At 46.0% G+C, this 22,897-nt stretch overlaps 3 protein-coding genes across 6 annotated transcripts in view; all 3 read right to left on the minus strand.

The window, feature by feature from the left end:
• Positions 1 to 17,285, minus strand: part of LOC118657761 (protocadherin gamma-C4) — a 143,298-nt gene extending 126,013 nt beyond the window's left edge. Inside the window, exon 1 of one of the 4 annotated variants that reach the window (XM_036312294.1) lies at positions 14,693 to 17,285. In XM_036312294.1, the coding sequence (XP_036168187.1) occupies positions 14,693 to 17,113 (2,421 nt within the window). In that variant the 5' untranslated portion in view covers positions 17,114 to 17,285. Of the gene's footprint in view, positions 1 to 228; positions 3,654 to 9,508; positions 12,048 to 14,692 lie in introns of those variants that run through there. The other 3 variants (XM_036312297.1, XM_036312292.1, XM_036312301.1) reach the window with 3 other exon arrangements.
• On the minus strand, positions 4,646 to 8,093 carry LOC118657762 (protocadherin gamma-A4-like). The gene has a single exon (XM_036312303.1). The coding sequence runs from the start codon at positions 7,187 to 7,189 to the stop codon at positions 4,742 to 4,744; it is 2,448 nt and encodes an 815-aa protein (XP_036168196.1). The 5' UTR covers positions 7,190 to 8,093; the 3' UTR covers positions 4,646 to 4,741.
• Positions 17,286 to 19,767: 2,482 nt separating the features above from the next.
• Positions 19,768 to 22,535, minus strand: LOC118659336 (protocadherin gamma-A2-like). The gene has a single exon (XM_036315621.1). The coding sequence runs from the start codon at positions 22,254 to 22,256 to the stop codon at positions 19,794 to 19,796; it is 2,463 nt and encodes an 820-aa protein (XP_036171514.1). The 5' UTR covers positions 22,257 to 22,535; the 3' UTR covers positions 19,768 to 19,793.
• Between the last annotated feature and the right edge of the window lie 362 nt (positions 22,536 to 22,897).

Genomic DNA, 22,897 nt, shown 5'->3' on the forward strand with positions numbered 1-22,897 from the left:
AAGAGAAGTATCTCATTTGGTAAAGCCTTGTAATTCTGAACAAATAACTCTCACATATTAGATAGAAAACCACGTCAAGATTTGGTTAGATAAAATTAAGATAATTAGGGCAGAAAATTGCCTAAATTCAACCCACACGACAATTAAATCTGAAATGAAGACTCCTATTCCACATGGTGATTTATCAATAAACATTAGAACCCAAAGTGAAAATAAGTTAAAACTCACCTTTAAAATAGTGTCTGAGGCAAATGAGCCCTGAGTATCTCCATGATTTGTACTTGGTACCCAAGAGGCATCTTCGCAGAGGAGATCCTGAGGGGGAGCCATTTCCGGAGTTATGTTGAGAAAATTAAACTCTGTCTTAGCTGACTGTGAGGCAACGCACAGATTGTAGGAATAGGGCAAAGTCCCCTCACTGTAATTGGGGAGAACCCCAGGTCCAGACTTAGTATTGAGACCAGGCTGAAAGCAGCCCCAAGTGGCGGCACTGGAGGAGCGTCGCAAGCGCAGGGCGACCGCCAGAATCACCGCGAGGAGGAAGAGCACTGAGATCAAGGCCAAGGCCACTACCAGATAGAACTGCAGCTCAGCCTGGGGGTCAGAGGGCGTAGGACGTTCGCTGAGATCCGGAAGGGCCTCTTGTAGGCTGTCAGCAAAGACCAGGAGCAGCGTGGCGGTGGCTGAGAGGGGTGGCTGTCCCCCATCACGCACGGCCACCAGGAGGCGCTGGCGGGCCGCGTCCCTGTCGCCCAATGGTCTGGCTGTGCGCACCTCGCCCGTGCGTAGCCCCAGGCTGAAGAGTCCGGGCTCGCTGGCCTGCAGCACGTGGTAGGACAGCCAGGCATTGTGTCCCGAGTCCGCGTCCACCGCCACCACCTTGGTGACCAGGTATCCCGGCTGCGCGGCGCGCGGCACCGTGTCGAAGAGCGCAGAGCCGTCGGGCCCCAGCGCCGGGTACAGCACCCGGGGCGCGTTGTCGTTGCGGTCGCCCACCAGCACGCGCAGGCTCACGTTGGCGCTGAGCGCGGGCGAGCCCTGGTCGCGGGCCTGCAGCGTCAGCTCAAAGGCGCGCAGCTGCTCGTGGTCGAAGGCGCGCTGCGCGAACACCACCCCGCTGTGCGCGCTCACGGACACGTAGGACGACAGCGCCCGTGGCTCCAGGTCGCTGGCCACGATGGAGTAGGACACCTGGCCGTTGGGTCCCAGGTCAGGGTCGGAGGCGCTGACCTGCGCGATGGAGGCCCCGGGCGGGTTGTTTTCTGGCACGTGGACCAGGTAGGCTGACTGCTGGAAAACCGGGGCGTTGTCGTTGACATCAGTGACGCGCAGGGTGATGGTGGTGCTGGAGGAGAGGGGCGGCTTGCCCCTGTCAGTGGCTGCGATGGTGACATTGTACTCTGGGGTCTGTTCTCTGTCCAGGGTCCTGTCTGTCACCAGCTTGTAGTAGTTCTTTGAGTAAGATTTCAATGTAAACTCCGTCTTTCCCAATAGGCCGCAGTAAACCTCTCCATTTTCGCCAGAGTCTCTATCTCTTGTTTTTATCAAGGCGATCACCGTTCCTGGTGGTGAATCCTCTGGAAGAGGAGTGAACACGGAGGCCACAATCACTTCAGGGGCACAATCATTTTCATCGAGGATTTCGACTTGGATACTGCAGTGGGCTGCTAGATCCCCAGGATCTTTCGCTTCTATACCAAGGGTGTAACTATTAGCCATTTCGAAATCAAAATGATCCTTCGTGGTGATTTCTCCTGTTGTTTCATCTAAGTTAAAAAATTGTTCCACTTGTTCGTCCACATTACGAAAGGAGTAGGTGACCTCTGCATTAATGCCCTCGTCCTGGTCCGTGGCCGTCACTTGAAGCACAAGGAAGCCGGGGGGCACACCCTCCCTCAGGCTGACCCTGTACACGTCCTGGCTGAACACCGGGGGGTTATCATTGGCATCCGTGACTTGGATTTGGATCTGGGTGGTGCCACTTTGGGGTGGGTCTCCACCGTCCACAGCTGTGAGGACCAGTTGATGGAAAATCTTCTCTTCTCTGTCCAGAGAATGTTTCAGAATCAACTCAGGATACTTAAGTCCATCTGGAGTCTGTTTCTCCGTGAGATCAAAGAACTCATTGTCATTGAGGTGGTACCTTTGCAGTGAATTAGAACCAACATCCGAATCCAGGGCCGGGTCTAGTGGAAATGTTTTACCTGGCTTAGTGGATTCTACTATTTTTAAATCAGTCTTACTCTGTTTGAATGAAGGCATGTTGTCATTTATATCCTGCACTACTACTGCTACATGGAAAATATTTAGTGGTTTTTCAGCGACCGCATCAAAATCCAGAATACACAGAGGCTTCTTCCCGCAAATCTGCTCTCGGTCTATTCTGTCGCTCACAAGTAAGTCCCCGCTGTCAGGATCTACAGTGAAATAGTCCTTCTCCGCGCTAACCCGCAGCTTCCGGGCCGGCAGATCCCGGACTCTGAGCCCCAGATCCTTGGCGAGATTTCCTACCACCGAGTTCTTAGCCAGCTCCTCGGGGATTGAATAGCGGATTTGGTCCGGGAGAGCCCCGCGGAACAAAGAAAGCAGAAAGGGCAACAATACCTGCCGCCACCGCCCCGCGCTGCTCCTCTCCGCGCTCAGCCTCATCCTCTGTCTCCCTCCGCTGCTGCTCTGCTCCTTGGCCCTAGGCCGCGGGGAGGAATAAACCCTCCGTGGATGGCAAAAATCCGGGGTAGGGGCAATTCCCCTGCTTTGTTTGTGTAACCGAATCTGTACTGGCCTCCTCCTTGCGGTTGGTTTGAGCAGGAAGTTACCTTCCGAGAGGCTCCCGAATGCGTCTCAGACATCTTCCTGCTCTTCTTTTAACCTACAGCGACGCCCAGGGGTTTTTCCGTGAAACTGCTCCAAGGGCTTGTACTAAATGTTTTGCAAAGAACTTTTTTGCTCTTGCGGATTTATAGAGTATTTATTTGTTTAAGTAGGTATACATTCATATAGTTCCAAAGGTATATTCAGCTTATTCTATAGACCCTCCCTCTTTGCTTTCAACAACACATTTGTCCCGGAAGAAATAAGTGTTCCTTTTTTGCGCACTATTCCAGAGAAATGTTTTGTATAGTGAAGCAGAATTTTATAAGCGTCCCCCCTGCTTTCATATATATATGAAAGCATACAATACGCCATGTTTTGCAGCTTGCTTTGTTTACTCATTATATCTTGGAGATCATTTCATATCAGTACATAAAGAAGTTTTCCATTTATTTCTTATACTTATGGAGTAGCCCACCATATGGTGGTACAATAATTTATTTAACCAGAAGTAGTATTTTCTAAAAGAAAATCAGTACCCATCAAACAAAAATATATTTTCCGTATGTTATTAGGTTATAAATTATCTACTGCTGCTCTCCTAATCATTTAAAATATGTACCATTCTGACTCTGGAATATATTCTAATATCACCATCCAAATATGTTTGACACAGAGACAATTAATATTTCCAAGTTATATTTTAAAGCTCTAGTATTATAAATAATCTCTCTTCAGATATGATTTATTGCTCAATATCCACTTGTTACTTGCTTTTTCCTCCCCATGCCAGATGGTTGTATCATATCACATTCTTATTTATTATATTGTATTGCACCACAACTTCCCACGGAGACAAAAAAAAATCTAGAAACTGAAACTCTCCTTCTTAAGTTGAATTGAGGCATAGTTCACAATCTATTGAGACAATTTCCAGGTATCCAAACACCACTAATTTGTGTAGTCCTAGACATTCATGAATCCCAAACTAAGAGAACTGAATGAAGTCATAAGGAACAGAAGTTGCATAGCCCTTGCATACAAAATATTTCCCCTTATATCAGATCATTGCAGAGCCACAAAGTGACGGAACTACCTGAGGGCAATGTTCAGGAACAGGGATGAGGCCTACTTGTTAGATCAGTTCTGAAATTGAGTTACCTGGCCTTTATAAGGGGATCCCATGATGAAAAAAGAAAATATTTTTTGAAGTTATGTTTCCTTAGAAATAGAGAAGGGTCTCATAGTGATGCCATAAAAGGTAATTTAGATATTATTAAAATGAAATGATTGAAATAAAATGGGCAATATTTTTGGAAATCACAGAAGTGCATAGAAGGAATCACACATAGTCACTGTTAGTGCATCTCAGAAACTGCAACCACAAAATATATACAATATACCAATCCAATTGAGAAGCTATCACTGTTAAAGGTATAGCTACATTTTAAGTATTTTCCCCAGTATTTATAAACTGCCATCATTCAATTATAATGGAAAATACCCTTTCAACTAAAAAAAGTAAATTTCAAGAAAAACATGCTGGGGTTTAAAAAGAGAAAAATTTACTCAGTCCAGATTCAACAATATGTTCATAAGAGAGAGTGTTTAAATATGAATTTTCACAATTGCCTTTTATTTCGCACTTTGATACTTTAAATAAGACTTAAAGGAAAATGGCTTTAAAGATCTGAGGTACAGCAGTTAGAGGTATAAAATTAAGAAATTTTTGCTGAAACTATTACTGGATGAAGACTACAAAGAATAAGTTAAAAAATACCTTTTAGGTGCAGTAACCATTATTAATTATTATTGATTATCATTTGCCCTCCCCTTTAAAGGAATAGAATACTAAAAAGAAGTATCTTATGTGATTTGGAACACGTCTTATACAGCCAGAGCTTATAAAATTAAAGACACAGCTGTCTGCCTATGGGTGGCAAGACTGACTTACCTGATGAAGATTGGGGTCTTCTTTTATTTTAAGTAAATCCTGAGTTATCAAAAGTGGCTCGCTTTTCGCACAGCTCTCCTGGCTGATGAGTGTGTCAGCATAGTTGGGCTGGGGGAAGATCAGGTGACTCTTCCCCGAGTCAGCAGTGAGGCAGACCTCATGGGAATAGGTCTGCAGGAACGCCTGCACCCCATCCACACCCACAAAGTGTGAGGTGGGCACACCCGCCAACCCACCTCCTGAAGCCTGGAGCAGACGTGATGAGTGCCAGCGCCTCAGCCTGAGTGCCAGCAGGATGATAACAAAGGCAAGGAAGACACAGGAGACCGCAGCCACTGCCACCACGAGGTACAGAGTGAGGTCTGAGGCCTCTGGAGTTGAAGGGATCTCAAGACTGCCCAGGTCAGCCAACACATCTGGGATGCTGTTAGCCACAGCCACAGTGAGTGTGACAGTGGCTGAGAGAGGGGGCTGGCCATGGTCCTGAACTGCCACCACCAGGCTCTGCTTGAGGGCATCTCTGTCCAGCAGGGCCCGCGCAGTGCGCACCTCGCCCGTGTGCAGCCCCACCACGAAGAGTCCTGGCTCACTGGCCTTGAGTAGGCGGTAGGACAGCCAGGCGTTCTGGCCGGAGTCTCTGTCCACTGCCACCACCTTGGTCACCAGGTATCCAGGTTCTGCAGAGCGGGGTGCCAGCTCCACACCAGTGGAACCATCGGTGGGGAGAGAGGGGTACAGTATTTCAGGTGCATTGTCATTCTGATCCAGAACAAATAGACTTAGAGACACGTTGCTGCTGAGAGGAGGGTCCCCACTGTCACTAGCTGTCACCAGTAGTTGCAGGTCTCTAACCTGCTCATAGTCAAATGAGCGCAGAGCATACAGGACTCCTGTGTCAGAGTTGATAGAGACATAGGAAGAGAGAGGCTCCCCCTGGAGCGTGCCCTCAGCCAGGGAGTAAGTGACTCTGGCATTCTCAATGCTGTCAGGGTCCTGGGCGGTTATGGATAAAAAGGAGGCTCCTCTGGGGTTGTTTTCGGGAAGGTAGGCAGAGTAAGAAGCATGAGGGAAGGCAGGCGGGTTGTCATTGATGTCTGCTACCTTCAGTGAGATGTGAGTTTCTGTAGACAGTGGTGGAGTTCCGTGGTCAGTGGCCATTACTGTGATGTTATATTCTGAGACTTCTTCCCTATCCAGAGCTCGGTGTGTCAACAATCGATAATAATTTCCGTAGGTCTTTTCAAGTGTGAATGGCAGATTATTTGGAATAGAACACGTGACTAGGCCATTCTCTCCTGAATCACTATCATGCACATTGAAAAGTGCAATTACTGTACCTGGGGAAGAAGTTTCTTGGATAGAGCTGGTGAGAGATGTAACCGTCACTTCTGGAGCATTGTCGTTTACATCCAGCACTGTCACCAGTACCTTACTTCTGGCTCGGAGACCAGGACCATCGTGAGCCTCTACATCTATATCATAGAATCCAGAGTCCTCATAATCCAGGTCCTCCAATATTGTTATGTCCCCACTCACAGAATTCAACTGGAATAGCTGGGATATTTTATCTCTTACTTTCCGGAAAGAATATGTCACTTCTCCATTGGCTCCTTCATCTGGGTCAGTGGCTTTTACGGTGAGAATTCGGGAGCCCACGGGCACATTCTCCCGAACACTCACATGGTACTCGGGCTGAGTGAATAGGGGGGCATTGTCGTTCGTATCCACAAGTGTTACGTGAATTCTGGTAGTGCCAGAGCGAGCCAGGTCGCCTCCATCGAAGGCGGTGAGGACCAGGTGGTGAACTGCCTCTTCCTCGCGGTCCAGGGCGCGCTCCAGCACCAGCTCAGGGTACTTTATCCCATCAGCTCCGTTTTGCACGTCCAGGGAGAAGTAAGCATTTGAGCTGAGCTGGTATCCCTGCAGAGAGTTTACCCCTACATCCGGATCAAAAGCTTCAGGAAGAGGGAATCTTGTCCCAGGACTTTCATTTTCAGCGACTTTTATTTCCCTTTGCTCTGTCCCAAAGTTGGGCGCATTATCATTAACATCGATTATTTCCACTTCTACTCCAAAAATCTTTACTTTGTCCTCTAGGAGAATCTCCAGGCTTACCACGCACTTTGGAGACCTATCGCAGAGCTCCTCCCGGTCTATCCTGCCCGCCGTGACCAAGCTGCCGCTTCGCGGGTTCAGGGCAAAGAGCTGCGTCCTACCTCTGGAGACGATGCGGACTCCGCGCTCCGCCAGCTCCGGGGGCTCCAGGCCCAGGTCCTTGGCGATGTTGCCCACGAAGGAGCCTTTCTCCAGCTCCTCAGGCACCGAGTAGCGGATCTGTTCAGCCCGAATTTCCCATAGGGCCCCTAGGAGAAGGCAAATCCCAACTAACCGGCTGCAGACTGGACGATAAAGAGGAGCCGCCATTACAGCGCCGCCGCGGAGAAGCTTGCACTTGGGTTTTCCCTCGGTGGAGGCCTAAGGAGTCCCAGGATCTGCGCGGTCCAAGATAGTGTATTTTCACCGTTGGCTGTTGGAGTTCTGGGAGTCCAGTTAGAAGCTTTTGTAAAGCTCCAGGGTCAGTGCTTTGTGATGCAGAAATTTTGTGGTTCGGATTAAATTACTGGTTGTCTTTTCCCCATCGGTGAACAGCGACACCCAGAGTCCTAGCCTGTTATTGCAACCTATTCTTGGTAAAGCATCCCCTGTGTGCACCATTTATTTTCCGTATCCTATCTCCCCCCAAAGAATAAAAGTCAAACTCCTGTTGTTTTATTTGCAATGAAAATAAACAATCAAAATATTTCTGTACAATAAGTCCTATAAAGTAATCAATGGTCCAGAGAAAATATGATTTTGTTTTTTGCTAAGAACTTTTCTACCTCTTTTAAGTTTTTGCATTATTTATTCTCATAGTCCATTTTCAGGACAGTGTATTGTGTAAGAGACACATTTACCTATCCTGGGAACATGGATGGACGTGGAGAATGGAACAACAGGTGAAAAGCCAGTGTCTGGAGTGTTGCAAATCTGGGCTCTAGTCCCAACCTATTCAGAAACAAGCTTCCTCACGTGAATGGATTTTCTAGAATGGAAATCTTTTAGTTCCCTTGTAAGAAAATATCTACTTTTCAAGAGCTAGTCTTATGTCTGTATCAATGTGATTAGCAAATATAGGGATAGGTTTGGGAAGAGAATTTGCTCATTGAGTTTCTAGGCCAAGGGCTATGTCTGTGACTATCATTTTAAGAGTGCATCCTCACACTTTAGAGCACCACCTTTCATAGAGTATGCAGCAAATAGTTTGTCAGTGTTTAATAAATGAGTCACCAATGCAACTGCAAAACCTAAAACAATGGGTAAATAACGCTGATCTTAAACGTAAAAACCAAAGATAAGAAGGCAGAAAAGTTAGAATAAAGCACTATAAAGAGCAGGCAATGTTTCAGCGATCTTTTTCACATCAGGACACATCTAGAAGGTACTACTTTCCATTGTTTCTAAGTTTACTTTAGCTTTTATTTTAGAAATAACCAGTAAAAGGAAACATTTTAGTATATATATATATATAGTCATTGTATCTTTCATAGTTTTCTTATTTAAGGAAACTTAGAGTAATTTGCTAATCTGAGAAAACTTGAGATAAAGCAGCAAGTCCCCAGTTCTTTAGATTATTCCTCACATAATAAGTAACATCTAGAAATTACTCATAAATTTTAACCAGGCACAAAAGCCCATTAACTACTCAGAGTTTTTAAATCTTCAGAATTTGTAGAGTAGGTTAAAGGTATTTTTCACAATTCTCAAAGGACCACAAATTTCTGGGGATTGAGAGGAAAATAAGATGTTTTGAAAAAATTGATTCTTTTCTCAGAAACCTATACTAAAAAGACAAAATGTGGGAAAGGCTTTATAAAAGTGTCTATTGTATTTATTATGACCATGACAAAGTAGAATAAGATAAATTATTAAAGAAGAGTTAAGAAAATTATTCCTGAATGAGATTATGAAGTGGGATAAAGTTGACCCAAAGGCAGTGGTTCACATGTAAGATCTGGCAGTCTTTGCTACATGTGATAAGTGATAAGAAACTTAATGATTGGAAAACTATATTTAAAATACACATTACAGCCCTGACTTGTGTGGCTTCGTTGATTGAGTGTCCTTCCCTGCACCAAAAGGTCTCTGGTTCGGTTCCAGGTCAGGGAACATGCCCAGGTTTCAGGTTCAATCCCCCGTGGGAATCAGGGTGCCTATGGGAGGCAACCAATAGATGTTTCTCTCTCCCCCTCTCCCTTCTTCTTTCTCTAAAATAAATAAAAACATTTAAAAACAAAAAATACACATTGCAGCAAAAAATATAATAACTAGGATGTATTTGATGAGATGAACATAAAGTTTAACTTAAGGAGAAAGAACTGCCAGTACATTTATAAAGTGCTTGAAAATAACAGTATCACACATCAACTAAGAACGGGTAGTGCTATTACTAAAAGCAGTGACAACCAAGAACAGCTCTCTTTGAGAAGATTTGCTGACCATACAGAAATGCCAATGGTGCCGATTGAAAAGTAGTAGTTAGGTAATTGCCAAGAGCACGAACAATCGAGAGACCCATTTCCACCCATCCAATACACCTCCGCTCCCACTACCACTACTAGAACAATGGACAAAGGCCAAAACTAACTATGCACACTGAGAATAAAATACAACATATAAAATTTAAGTAGGTTTATAGAAACTCACGTGTGAGGGAAAAGAAGCGATTTGGGGGTCTTCATCATTGGCACATACATCCACAGAAGGATCCTCGCACAGGAGATCCCGAGGGGGCGCCATGTCCGGGGTCAGGTTAGAAAAATTTAATTTGGTCATTGCTGGATTCGAGGCAACGCACAGATTGTAAGAATAGGGCAAAGTCCCCTCACTGTAGTTGGGGGGAACCACGGGGCCAGACTTGGAGCAAACACCAGGCTGAAAGCAGCCCCAGGTGGTGGGGCTAGAGGAGCGTCGCAAGCGCAGGGCAACCACCAGAATCACCGCGAGGAGGAAAAGCACGGAGATCAAGGCCAAGGCCACCACCAGGTAAAATTGTAGCTCAGCCTGGGGGTCAGAGGGCGAAGGGAGGTCGCTAAGGTCTGGCAGTACCTCTTGTACGCTATCCGCAAATACCAGGAGCAGCGTGGCGGTGGCAGAGAGTGGCGGCTGTCCCCCGTCCTGCACGGCGACCAGCAGGCGCTGGCGGGCCGCGTCCCTGTCGCCCAAAGGTCTGGCCGTGCGCACCTCGCCCGTGCGCAGCCCCAGGTTGAAGAGCCCGGGCTCGCTGGCCTGCAGCACGTGGTAGGACAGCCAGGCATTGTGTCCCGAGTCCGCGTCCACCGCCACCACCTTGGTGACCAGGTAGCCCGGCTGCGCGGCGCGCGGCACCGTGTCGAAGAGCGCAGAGCCGTCGGGCCCCAGCGCCGGGTACAGCACCCGGGGCGCGTTGTCGTTGCGGTCGCCCACCAGCACGCGCAGGCTCACGTTGGCGCTGAGCGCGGGCGAGCCCTGGTCGCGGGCCTGCAGCGTCAGCTCAAAGGCGCGCAGCTGCTCGTGGTCGAAGGCGCGCTGCGCGAACACCACCCCGCTGTGCGCGCTCACGGACACGTAGGACGACAGCGCCCGTGGCTCCAGGTCGCTGGCCACGATGGAGTAGGACACCTGGCCGTTGGGCCCCAGGTCGGGGTCGGAGGCGCTGACTTGGGCAATAGAGGCCCCGGGTGGGTTGTTCTCAGCCACGTGAACCACGTAGGAAGCCTGTTGGAAAACTGGAGTGTTGTCGTTAATGTCACCAATGTGTAGGGTGATGCTTGTACTGGAGGATAGGGATGGCTTGCCTTTGTCGGTGGCTGTGACGGTGACATTGTACTCTGCTATCTGCTCCCGGTCTAGAGCACTGTCAATCACCAGCTTGTAATAATTGTTGGAGGTGGATTCTAATCGGAAGGGAACTTCTTTCTGAATATAGCACGTCACCAGACCATTTTGCCCAGAATCCAGGTCTCGCACTTTAATGAGGGCTATTACGGTTCCAAGGTCTGAGTCCTCAGGAATCTTGTTAGAAAAGGACATGAATGTCACCTCTGGGGCATTGTCATTTTCATCGACAATTTCAATATGAACACTGCAGTGAGCTGTGTGTACGCCTCCATCCTTGGCTTCTACAGCCAACATATACACAGTTGTCTCTTCGAAATCCACTGTTCCATTGGTTGTGATGTCACCAGTATTTGGGTTGAGATTGAAGAGAAGGTTGGTGCTTGTTGGGGCATTGAGGAAGGCATAGGTGATCTGTGCATTAGCACCCTCATCCTGGTCAGTTGCCTTCACGCGCAGTACGGAAGTTCCCCGGGGCACATTCTCTTGGAGTCTAACTCTGTACGTGTCCTGGCTGAACACTGGAGCATTATCGTTGGCATCAGTGACCAGGATCTGGATCTGGGTGGTGCCACTTAGAGGAGGGTTCCCCCCATCCATGGCAGTCAGGATTAAGCGGTGGGAGCTCTGCTGTTCTCTGTCCAGAGGCTTTTCCAGCAGTAATTCTGGGTATTTACTTCCATCAGGACTTTCCTTCGTTGCCAGAGAGAAGTGGTCATTGGGGTTGATGGTGTAAACCTTCAGTGAGTTACTTCCTACATCTGCATCTTGTGCAGAGTCTAGTGGGAATTTTACCCCTGGTATGGCTGACTCACAGATTTCTAAGTCAATGCCTTTTGCAAGGAAACGCGGTGCATTGTCATTAATATCTTGGATTGCAACAATCACATGGAACACATTCATTGGGTTTTCAGCGACCATTTCAAATTCCAGTGCACATTCAGATTTCCTCCCGCAAATCTTCTCTCTATCTATCCTACCACTCACTAACAAATCCCCATTCTCCGCACTCACATTGAAAAATTCCTCTGCACTAACCCGCAGTTTTCGAGCTGGCAAGTCCTGGACACTGAGCCTCAGATCCTTGGCGAGGTTCCCCACCCTTGATCCCTTGGCCAGCTCCTCTGGAATTACGTACTGGATCTGCTGGGAGATGGCCCCGCACAACAAAGACAGCAAGAAGAGAAACCGTACCTGACTCTTCATCGTTTCAGCTTGCCTGAAGCTCCTTTGCATTTCTTGAACTCAATGGGGAAGCTTCTTCTCCAGACGTCTCTGGGATGTTTAAAAAACCAACGACAGCCCCCTGGACATTCGAGACTTGAGGGTAGGACTTGTTACGTGCTTCTAATCTAGTTGCACAGGAGCGGGTCCGTTTCCGCTGTGCGCAGGACAAAGCTAGAAAGCACTCTTCCGGAAGCTCTGGCGAACTGAGAACCCCTTCTTCCCTTTGGTCAACAGCGGCACCCGGAGGTCGTTTAGGGAAACTACATATTGCATAGCTATCCTCAAAGTGTGTAAGGCTCTTGAATCTATGCACTTCGCCTTTTATTTGTTTGAAAGAACAAATAAAGTTTTCCCTTTAAATGTGACATTTTCCGTTTTGTTCATCTCATAAACGTTGCCACCATTTTACATCTGTTTTCATTTAAATATTTCATAAGGCATACAGCCTTGTTTTTCAGTTTTGGGGCAAAAATATCTTCAGTAATTTCATTGTATTTATAAGATTGGTTTGACTAGTATGGATGTAACAAAATAAGTTACTGGCTTTTTATCCTCATTTTAGTGTATTATGACCCTTACATTTTTGTAATCCATAACTTCCCTTATTTAGTATTTTAACTCTCTCCACATATACTTCATAAATTCCGTACGTAATACTTTTCAAAGATACAGTCTTTGCAAAAAGAGTGAGTTAAGTTCCTAGGTTTATTTTAATGTATTGCTTATCTTTTTAAAGCATAATCTTCCTGTTATGTACAGCAGAGCTTGATGTTTTGTTAAAGAGACCAATTTAGAATTTGGGCACACATACATGCATTTATAAAGCTGAATCTTGTGTGAGCCATATTTATTTATTTTGATTTATTTATTTTTAAGTACAATTTTATTGATTTCAGAGAGGAAAGGAGAGGGAGAGAGAGAAACATCAATGATGAGTGAGAATCATCGATTGGCTGCCTCCCACACACCCCTTACTGGGGCTCGAGCCTGCAACCCAGGCATGTGCTCTTGACCAGAATTGAACCTGGGGCCCATCACTCCACAGGCTGATGCTCTATCCACTGAGCCAAACCAGCTAGGGCAGCCATATTTATTTTTATGAAACCAATGCTTCTTTATTATATGAACATGTATGCAATACTCCATAATGTCAATTTTCAGCTCCAGCCAATGTATACCATTAATAAATGTAATGAGTTTGACTTGATCACTAGGTTTAATTTTGGAGACGCAGTGAGAATATTTACACACTCCATTTTAGAACTTACCTGTAATTCTTGAACTGGTCTTGGGTAACAAAAACAAATAAATGCACTACCAAATAGATATCAACCCAACAATTTGTTCTACAATTTTCAGTGCTGAACCATACTCATCTTACACTCAGTCAAAACAGACCTGTTTTCCTAAGACATCTTTTCCTTTGTTTTCCTTTATACTTTTTCTTCCTTTCATTAGAATTTTCACCCTTTTTCTTATAACGAATTCTTGCCCATCCTTTAAAAAAAATACTTTTATCGTGAAAAAGGATGTCTGAAACCTTTTATTATCTATACCTGTAGATGGAAATTGCACTGCCTTTGTATTCCCTCTGCATCTTCACAACATCTATGTAGGTTGTGTTTTATATGGGATTCTTAGAAAATTCTCTTTGAACATCTAAAGTTCTCCTGACACTAGCCATTTAATATATTTTTTCTCCTTACAAGGAAAGTAAGGAGAAAAGGAGTAAGGAATATCTTTCCTAAAAAGATATTACAAAGGTTATGTGCCTTTTTCCTGTGTGTATTTGCATGTTTGAATTATTTTGTTCAGGCCCTGTTGTCACACACTTTTAAATGTAACTCTTCCTAATATATTGAGGGAGATATCTGTTCCTTTGTTTGAGCTGTAATGAAATATATTTTGTAACTTTGGATGACTCTCTGATGTGACTTTATGGGTGAAAGTAATTTTATAAATTGGCCGCAATTTCTGGCCAAAGGAAGTTGTAGACTCCTATTTCATTATTGCAGCATATGGCCTGGGAATATGCAAAGGCCAAGACATATCTCTTTACATTTTTTATCCTTCTCAAAGGACAAGAAATACCACTCCAAAGCTCATAACAGTTTAGGCAATTGAACTTCCCATCTTCAGGAAAACAGTTTCAATCAATATGAATACACCACTCATTTTCAGCATACATAATAGGGACTGCAGGCCAAGTAAAACAATGTGACCAACTACATTTTTTTTATCCTACAATTTTTATGTCATTGAGAGAAAGAGTATGGTCTTGCTTAAAAGGAGTTAAGCATCATTTATGGGAGCCTAAACAAACTAACTAAATATATATATTTAGTAGTTTGTATCAGTCAGGATAGGCTAAGTAGGCTGAAGTGACAATCTTCAAACCACAGGGATTTTAAATGAAAAAGGTCTATTTGTCACAGGTATAGGTCAATGTTGGGTAACCACAGGACTCATCTCTCATCTAACCAAGGACTCAGATAGAAGGAGCAATCACAATTTCAAAGAGTATCTTAAGATCTGGACATTCCCACAATGGCAATTAGAGTTTCCTCCAGGTAGAGACACACCTTCTTCCATTTACAAGGTCTTGGCCAGAACTAGTTCCTAGGCCCTCTCAGTTACACTAGACAAGGACATGTAGCCCTACCATAGGTTCAGAAAGAGAGAAAAACAAATATTTAAACAACAGGACTAAGCTTATATAAGCTTTATAATAATCACACTGGCATCATTGTTCTTTATAATATTAGAAGAAGAAAGAAAGAAACTCACCTGAAGTAGCTTGGGGTCTCCTTTTGCTTCGAGTAAATCTTGAGTTACCAAAAGAGGCTCGCTTTTCGCACAGCTCTCCTGGCTGATGAGCGTGTCTGCATAGTTGGGCTGGGGGAAGATCAGGTGACTCTTCCCAGAGTCAGCAGTGAGGCAGACCTCATGGGAATAGGTCTGCAGGAAAGCCTGCACCCCATCCACGCCCACAAAGTGTGAGGTGGGCACACCTGCCAACCCACCTCCTGAAGCCTGGAGCAGACGTGATGAGTGCCAGCGCCTCAGCCTGAGTGCCAGCAGGATGATAACAAAGGCTAGAAAGACGCAGGAGACCGCAGCCACTGCTACCACCAGGTACAGAGTGAGGTCTGAGGCTTCTGGAGTTGAAGGGATCTCAAGACTGCCCAAGTCAGCCAACACATCTGGGATGCTGTTAGCCACCGCCACAGTGAGTGTGACAGTGGCTGAGAGAGGGGGCTGGCCATGATCCTGGACTGCCACCACCAGGCTCTGCTTGAGCGAATCTCTATCCAACAGGGCCCGGGCAGTGCGCACCTCTCCTGTGTGCAGCCCCACCGCGAAGAGCCCTGGCTCGCTGGCCTTAAGCAGGCGGTAGGATAGCCAGGCGTTCTGGCCGGAGTCTCTGTCCACTGCCACCACCTTAGTTACCAAGTATCCGGGCTCTGCAGAGCGGGGCGCCAGTTCCACACCAGTGGAACCGTCCGTGGGGAGGATGGGGTAGAGGATTTCAGGTGCATTGTCATTCCGGTCCAGTACGAACAGGGTTAGAGACACGTTGCTGCTGAGAGGAGGGTCCCCGCTGTCACTGGCTGTCACCAGTACTTTCAGGTCTCTAACCTGTTCATGGTCAAAGGATCGAAGAGCGTAGAGGACTCCAGTGTCAGAGTTGATGGAGACATAAGTGGAGAGAGGCGCCCCTTGAATGGTATCCTCAGTCAGTGCGTAAGTGATGTGGGCATTCTTGATGCTGTCAGGGTCTTGGGCGGTCACAGCGAAGATGGAGGCTCCCCTGGGGTTGTTTTCTGGAACATAGGCAGAGTAGGAGGCATGAGTGAAGGCAGGTGGGTTGTCATTGATGTCTTCCACGTGTAGCATGATGTGAGTGTCTGTAGACAGTGGTGGATTTCCTCCATCTGTTGCTCTCAGAGTGATGTTATATTCAGAAACCTGTTCCCGGTCCAGGGATCTGGCTGTCACTAAACGGTAATATTGGTCTATTGATTTTTCCAAATTAAATGGCATATTTCCCAGAACAAAAACCATGACTTGCCCATTTTGACCAGAATCCCGGTCATGCACATTGACAAGGGCAACTTCTCTTCCTGCAGTAGCCTCTTCTAAGACTGATCCTGTGAAAGAAGTGATTGTAATTTCTGGGGCATTGTCATTCACATCCAGAACTGTGACTAGAATCTTGGCTCTTGAGAGGAGACCTGGTCCATCTTGTGCTTCAATTTTAATTTCATAGAATATAGCATCCTCATAATCTAGACTTTTTAATATGGATATATCTCCAGTCACTGAGTTGAGATGAAAAATATGAGCAATTTTCCCAGGCATTTTATCTAGTATGTAGGACACTTGAGCATTGAATCCCTCATCAGGGTCAGTGGCATTCACAGTGAGCAGCCGGGTGCCCACTGGCAAGTTCTCCTGAACACTTACTCGATACTCAGGCTGGGTAAATACTGGTGGATTGTCATTCGCATCCAGAACTATCACTTGGATGTACAAGTTGCCAGAGTGAACAGGGTCCCCACCATCAGAAGCAATGAGGACAAGCTCATGAACTTTCTTTTCCTCACGGTCCAGAGCCTGCTCCAGCACCAGCTCTGGGTACTTGGCTCCATCAGAGACAATCTTCACAGCCAGGGAGAAGTAGTCATCCGGGCTGAGCTGGTAGTTTTGCAGAGAGTTTATGCCCACATCTGGGTCAAATGCAGTCTTAAGTGGAAATCGAGTTCCAGGAGCCGTTAGTTCACCAATTTTTATTTCCAATTCCTCCGTTAGAAAATCAGGAGCATTATCATTAATGTCTTTAATTTCTATTTCTACTTCAAAAATTTTCAGTTTGTCTTCAACCAGGATGTTAAATTTTACTAGACACCGCGTGCTTTGAGCACAGAGCTCCTCCCTGTCTATCCTGTCCGCGGTGACCAAGCTGCCGCTTCGAGGGTTCAGAGCAAAGAGTTGCGTCTTACCTTTGGAGATGATGCGAACTCCGCGCTCTGCCAGCTCCGGAGGCTTCAGCCCCAGGTCCTTGGAGATGTTGCCCACGAAGGAGCCTTTGTCCAGCTCCTCCAGCACTGAGTACCGGATTTGCCCCGATCCAGTCTTGCACAGCGTCCCCAGGAGCGCGCACAGCAGGGTCAGTCCTGCGCTGTTTCTGATCAGATAATTGGTCATTTCCTTTTTGGTGAATTCTTTTTTTCTGTGTCCAGTTCCAGCTTCCCACGACGGAATCCACTCTGATTTTCTCAATGAGAGAAGCCCTTCATGGGCCTAATTCATGGGTCACAGAGCTGGTTGACCGACAGGTGAGCGTAGCAGCCCTGGATCTTCTGAGTATGATTTGCTGACTCCTTTTGCTTTTTAGAAACAAGGAAATGGTGGACTAGCTCTCCCATTGCATTTTCCTCCTTGAGTGGTCAACAGCGACGCTCAGAGGCCTAACCGTTTATTGCACCCTCTCAGGCAAACTCAAATTTGTATTAAAATTTTTTTTTATTGTTGACAAATTTCTATTTTTAAAGTTTCCTAACACCCAAAATCATTTTTATAAGAGGTAGTAGGATTGGTGTTTGTTTCACATAATTGAAATGCTTTATGTTAAAGGATGTGACTTCAAGTTATTTCCTCTGGAAGCCATGAACTAACCTTAATGTCATCAATATTGCTTCAAACATGATGGAGTTATTGTTTCAAGATATTCAAAGTTTAATAACCACACAGAAACATCAGCCATATTTATAAATCATACCTCTTGAAGTTTGTCCCTAACAGCCTGACATCTTAATTTTACTATTTTTATTTAACCAATTCATTAAACAAACATATAATTGGGTGTCAGACAATATCTGGGGATTTCAGATGAACAATATGGACAAGTCCTTCTTTCACAGATATTATGAAGATATAAAATCAAACAATAAATGACAGTGCACTGTCATTCTGGCCTTGGAGTTTAGCAAAGGCTTTCCCCAAAAAACATGAGAGGAGTGGATCAGGGGAAAGGCCTGGAATGAGAGAACAGCATGGCAGGACTTAGATGTGAGTGAGAAACCACAGAACTCCAGGGTACTAAAAGTAGTTCACTTTGCTCAAATCTAGAGTTTGAGGAGGGTTTTAAAAGACCCACCTAGTGGAGATAAACATTTGTCTTATGTTCCAGAAACCCCTTTTTTTTCTCTCCATTTTCCTTTCCAAGCACAAAATAAAAATACAATACAGTTGTCATTTCAATTATGATGCATTATATACCCAGGTTTAAGGCATTTATTCTTGTGAAGTTACTATACATACTAAAAGAAACTGTCTTTAATTTTCCTCAGTTAACTTATTAATTACCTACAAGATGTTATATTATTCCACAATGAGTTATAATTTTATCTCACAACACAATGGAATACATTGTCTCAGATGTATTTAGATGCCCTTAATTATAATAATCACAGAACCTTGAAAGATGATGATACCATTAAATACAAGACTCAGTTAGTGCATGATTACTTCCAAATAAAAGTAAAAATAATGCCAGTTACATAGAATATTAGTGCATTCTTTATTCCATGATTAAATATGTGATAACATACTAAAAGCCAACATGGAAAAAGGAATGGAGAAGGAAAGCCATGGTTTCTGAGGGGGACTGAGGAGCTATCCATGGCAGGATTGGGAATGTATTAAATAGCTGCTATAAATGGGAAAGTTTGAAAAGAGAGATTTATAAGGAGGATTTTAGGGGCAATTACTGACATCGTCTCTAAGTCCCTTGAGGATATATATTATTTTTAAAGATAAAAAGGTAATCCTATATAATAAAAGGCTAATATGCACATCGACCAATGGCAAACGACTGGTTGCTATGATGCACACTGACCACCTGGGGGAAGACAGTCAATGCAGGAGCTGCTCCCTGATGGTCAGTGTGCTCCCACAGGGGGAGCACCACTCAGCCAGAAGCCAGGCTCACTGCTGGTGAGCACAGAGGTGGTGGCGGGAGCCTCTCTCTCCTCAGTGGCAATGCTAAGGACCCCTCAGGGTTATTAGCTGTCAGGATCCCAGACTGTGAGAGGGTGCAGGCTGGGCTAAGGGACCTCCCCCCTCCCCAGTGCACAAATGTTGTGCACCAGGCCTCTAGTATGATTATAAGATATGAGAAAAATAAAAACATAAAAGAGAAATATGTTTACTATTATACTACCTATTTATTATAGAGCAAACAATAATTCAATTACTTCTTCAAGGAACACCTAGTTAATCTAGAGATGAATGAGATTTGTAACTAAGCAGAAATACCATGACATATCTTCCTGAAACATGATGAAGCATTGGCATTTCTAAATTTCCATCTTTTAAATGGGGAAGACCATGCAAATCAAATAAAATAAAGAACCTCACTGCCAAACTGAAGGAAAAATAAGACTGAGTGAGAAGAAACTAACCAAATAAAGTGTTTCATTATTCATAAAGTAATTCAAATATAAAAGCCTTAATTTTTAAAGCACTTGAGTAAAGATAAAATCAATCTTCATATTGTTAAGAGAGAAAGAATTATTAACCCAGGTAGATGAGGTGATTTACCCAAAGATGGGAAACAATGTATAAGAAACCAGTAGCCCTGGTTCCCAATGTTCTTTCGATAACTGACATATCATCTTTACCTACTAACCCCTGATTTACACTTATGACACTATGATTCTAGCCCCTCTTCCTCCTTACAGTGTGTGAAAACTTAGAAGTAGCGAGAAATAATTCACCAGGACTCATTTACTAAATATTGAATATACTATCAAGGAAATATGCAAAATAGAGTAAACATGGTAAACAGTGGAGGAAGCTAAGTAAATAGGCAATTTTATTTATTTTAGTGATGGCTCATAAGCATATTGTGAATAAAGTTTACCTGAGGTAATGTTTCTTCCCCTTTATCTTCAAGTAAAGACTGAGGCGCTGATAGAAAATCCTTTTTCTCGCAGCTTTCCTGGCTGATGAGTGTGTCAGCATAATTGGGCTGCGGGAAGATCAGGTGACTCTTCCGCGAGCCCGCAGTGAGGGAGACTTCGTGGGAATAGGTCTGCAGGAAAGCCTGCATCCCGTCCACGCCCACAAAGTGCGAGGCAGGCAGGCCCTCCAAACCGCCTCCTGAAGTCTGGAGCAGACGTGACATGTGCCAGCGCCTCAACCTGAGCGCCAGCAACACGATGACAAAGGCTAGAAAGACGCAGGAGACCGCAGCCACTGCCACCACCAGGTACAAAGTGAGGTCCGAGGCGTCAGGGTTCGCGGAGGGTTCGAGGCTATCCAGATCAGCCAGGACATCTGGGATGCTGTCAGCCACAGCCACTGTGAGCGTGACAGTGGCAGAGAGGGGGGGCTGGCCATGGTCCTGAACAGCCACCACCAGGCTCTGCTTGAGCGCATCTCTGTCCAGCAGGGCCCGCGCAGTGCGCACCTCTCCCGTGTGCAGCCCCACCGCGAAGAGCCCTGGCTCGCTGGCCTTGAGCAGGCGGTAGGACAGCCAGGCGTTCTGGCCAGAGTCTCTGTCCACTGCCACTACCTTGGTCACCAGGTATCCGGGTTCTGCGGAGCGAGGCGCCAGTTCCATGCCGGTGGAACCATCGGTGGGGAGTGCAGGATACAGAATCTCCGGTGTGTTGTCGTTCTGATCCAGAATAAACAGGCTCAGAGACACGTTGCTACTGAGCGGTGGGTCCCCGCTGTCCTGTGCTGTCACCCACAGCTGAAGTTCGCGAAACTGCTCGTAGTCAAAGGAGCGCAGGGCATAGAGGACACCGGTGTCAGAGTGGATGGAGATGTAGGATGACAGGGGCGCCCCCTGAAGGGTGTACTCAGTCAAGGAATACGTTACATGGGCATTGTAGTCGCTGTCCGGGTCATTAGCTGTCAGAGAAATGATGGAGGCACCTCTGGGGTTGTTTTCAGGCACGTAGGCAGAGTAGGAAGTGTGAAGGAAGGTGGGCGGGTTGTCATTGATGTCTGCCACCTGCAGCAAAACGTGAGCATCCGTGGACAGAGACGGGTTCCCTCCATCTTTAGCGGTCACAGTGATGTTGTAAGAGGGAAACTGTTCTCTGTCAAGGGCTCTGGTTGTAACCAGCCGGTGGTAATTGTCCACTGACCTTTCTAACTTGAAAGGAAGGTTCTCTGGGAGTGAACATGTGATAAACGCATTCTGCCCAGAGTCTCTGTCATGCACATTGAAAAGTGCAATTATGGTTCCTGGAGGAGAGTCTTCAGAGATTGAGCTGGTAGCAGTGGTCATGTAAAATTCTGGGGCATTGTCGTTCACGTCCAGAACTGTGACAATAACCTTCGTTCTGGTCAGAAGGCCTGGACCATCCTGAGCTTCAATATCAATTTCATGGAATTTGGCATCCTCATAATCTAGACCTTTTATAATTGTTATCTCTCCAGATGCTGGCTTAAGCTCAAATACCTCTGAGGATTTTCCAGGGTTTTTCTCTTGAAAATATGCCACTTGAGCGTTGTATCCCTCATCTGCGTCAGTGGCGGTCACTGTGAGTATCCGCGTGCCGACGGGCATATTCTCTGGAACACTTACATGGTACTCGGGCTGTGTAAAGACAGGCGCGTTGTCGTTCACATCCAGGACCATAACGCGGATACGGGAGGTGCCAGATCGGACCGGGTCGCCCCCGTCCAAAGCCATGAGAACCAGGTGGTGAACAGCCTCTTCCTCGCGGTCCAGGGCGCGCTCCAGCACCAGCTCCGGGTACTTGTTCCCATCCGCCCCGTTTCGCACGTCCAGGGAGAAGTGGTCATTTGGGTTAAGTTCGTACTTTTGGAGGGTGTTCTCTCGTATGTCTGCATCATGAGCACTCTTTAGAGGAATCCGGAAGCCCGGCGTAGTTGTTTCACTGATTTTTAGCTCCAGTTCCTCTACTCCAAAGCCAGGGGCATTATCATTTATATCTGTTATTTCCACCTCTACTGAATAAATAGTCAATTTATCTTCCACAAGAATGTTAAAACTCACCAGACACTTAGCACTCTGCGCACAGAGCTCCTCCCGGTCTATCCTGCCCGCGGTGACCAAGCTGCCGCTTCGCGGATTGAGAGCAAAAAGCTGCGTCCTACCTCTGGAGACGATGCGGACTCCGCGCTCTGCCAGTGCCAGAGGCTCCAAACCCAAGTCCTTGGCGACGTTGCCCACGAAGGAGCCTTTGTCGACCTCTTCTGGCACAGAGTAACGCATCTGCCCAACTGCGGCCACCCACAGGGCCGCCGAAAGGAGACACAGCAGGACCAGCCTTCTGCGTTGTGGCAACTTTTGCAGAACCGCCATTTCTTCCGCTGCAATCTTTTCTCCGAGGCAACTTCCAGCATCCAGTGCGGGATTCCAATCTTTATTCCTCAAGGCCTGGGGGATGGAACCAGCACTCAAGGGACCCAGCTCACTGTGGAGAGAACAAGAGGGCGGCTGGACTGAATTTCTTAGCCGTCCGGAAGCTTGGGGGCCGAATGCCCAGCCCTCTGTGTTGTAGCAGGCGTAGCGTAGGATCGAGTGTCTTGTGGGCTTTTACTTCTTGGGTGGTCAACAGCGACGCTCAGAGGCCTAAGTAATATCTGCACTCTATCAGGCAAACCTTGATGTTTATGTTAGCTTTGTGACTTTCAAGTTTCTTGGAAGAACCTTACAGTTCTAAGATATCTTAGAAGGAACTCGTTCAAGTCAGGAGTCTTTCTCTCAGAATTAATAAGAATGGTGTAAAGGAATGTGAGCTTGATAGTAATTGCTTGGAGGGTATTATTGAAGTTCAAGGCATTGATTAAGGTTGCTGCCGCTGCCCTTGCTCTAAACATCTTCAACCTCTTATTTTATAGTCAGAGGCAATAAGATTAATTTGAAAGCATTAGCTACATTATCTTCTAAGGTTATATATTTTGAATTCCTGTGCTTGATGGCTTAGCACTTAACTTCAAGAC

This window comes from Myotis myotis, unplaced genomic scaffold (genome assembly GCF_014108235.1).
Source record: "Myotis myotis isolate mMyoMyo1 unplaced genomic scaffold, mMyoMyo1.p scaffold_m19_p_6, whole genome shotgun sequence".
NCBI classification, from domain to species: Eukaryota; Metazoa; Chordata; class Mammalia; order Chiroptera; family Vespertilionidae; genus Myotis; species Myotis myotis.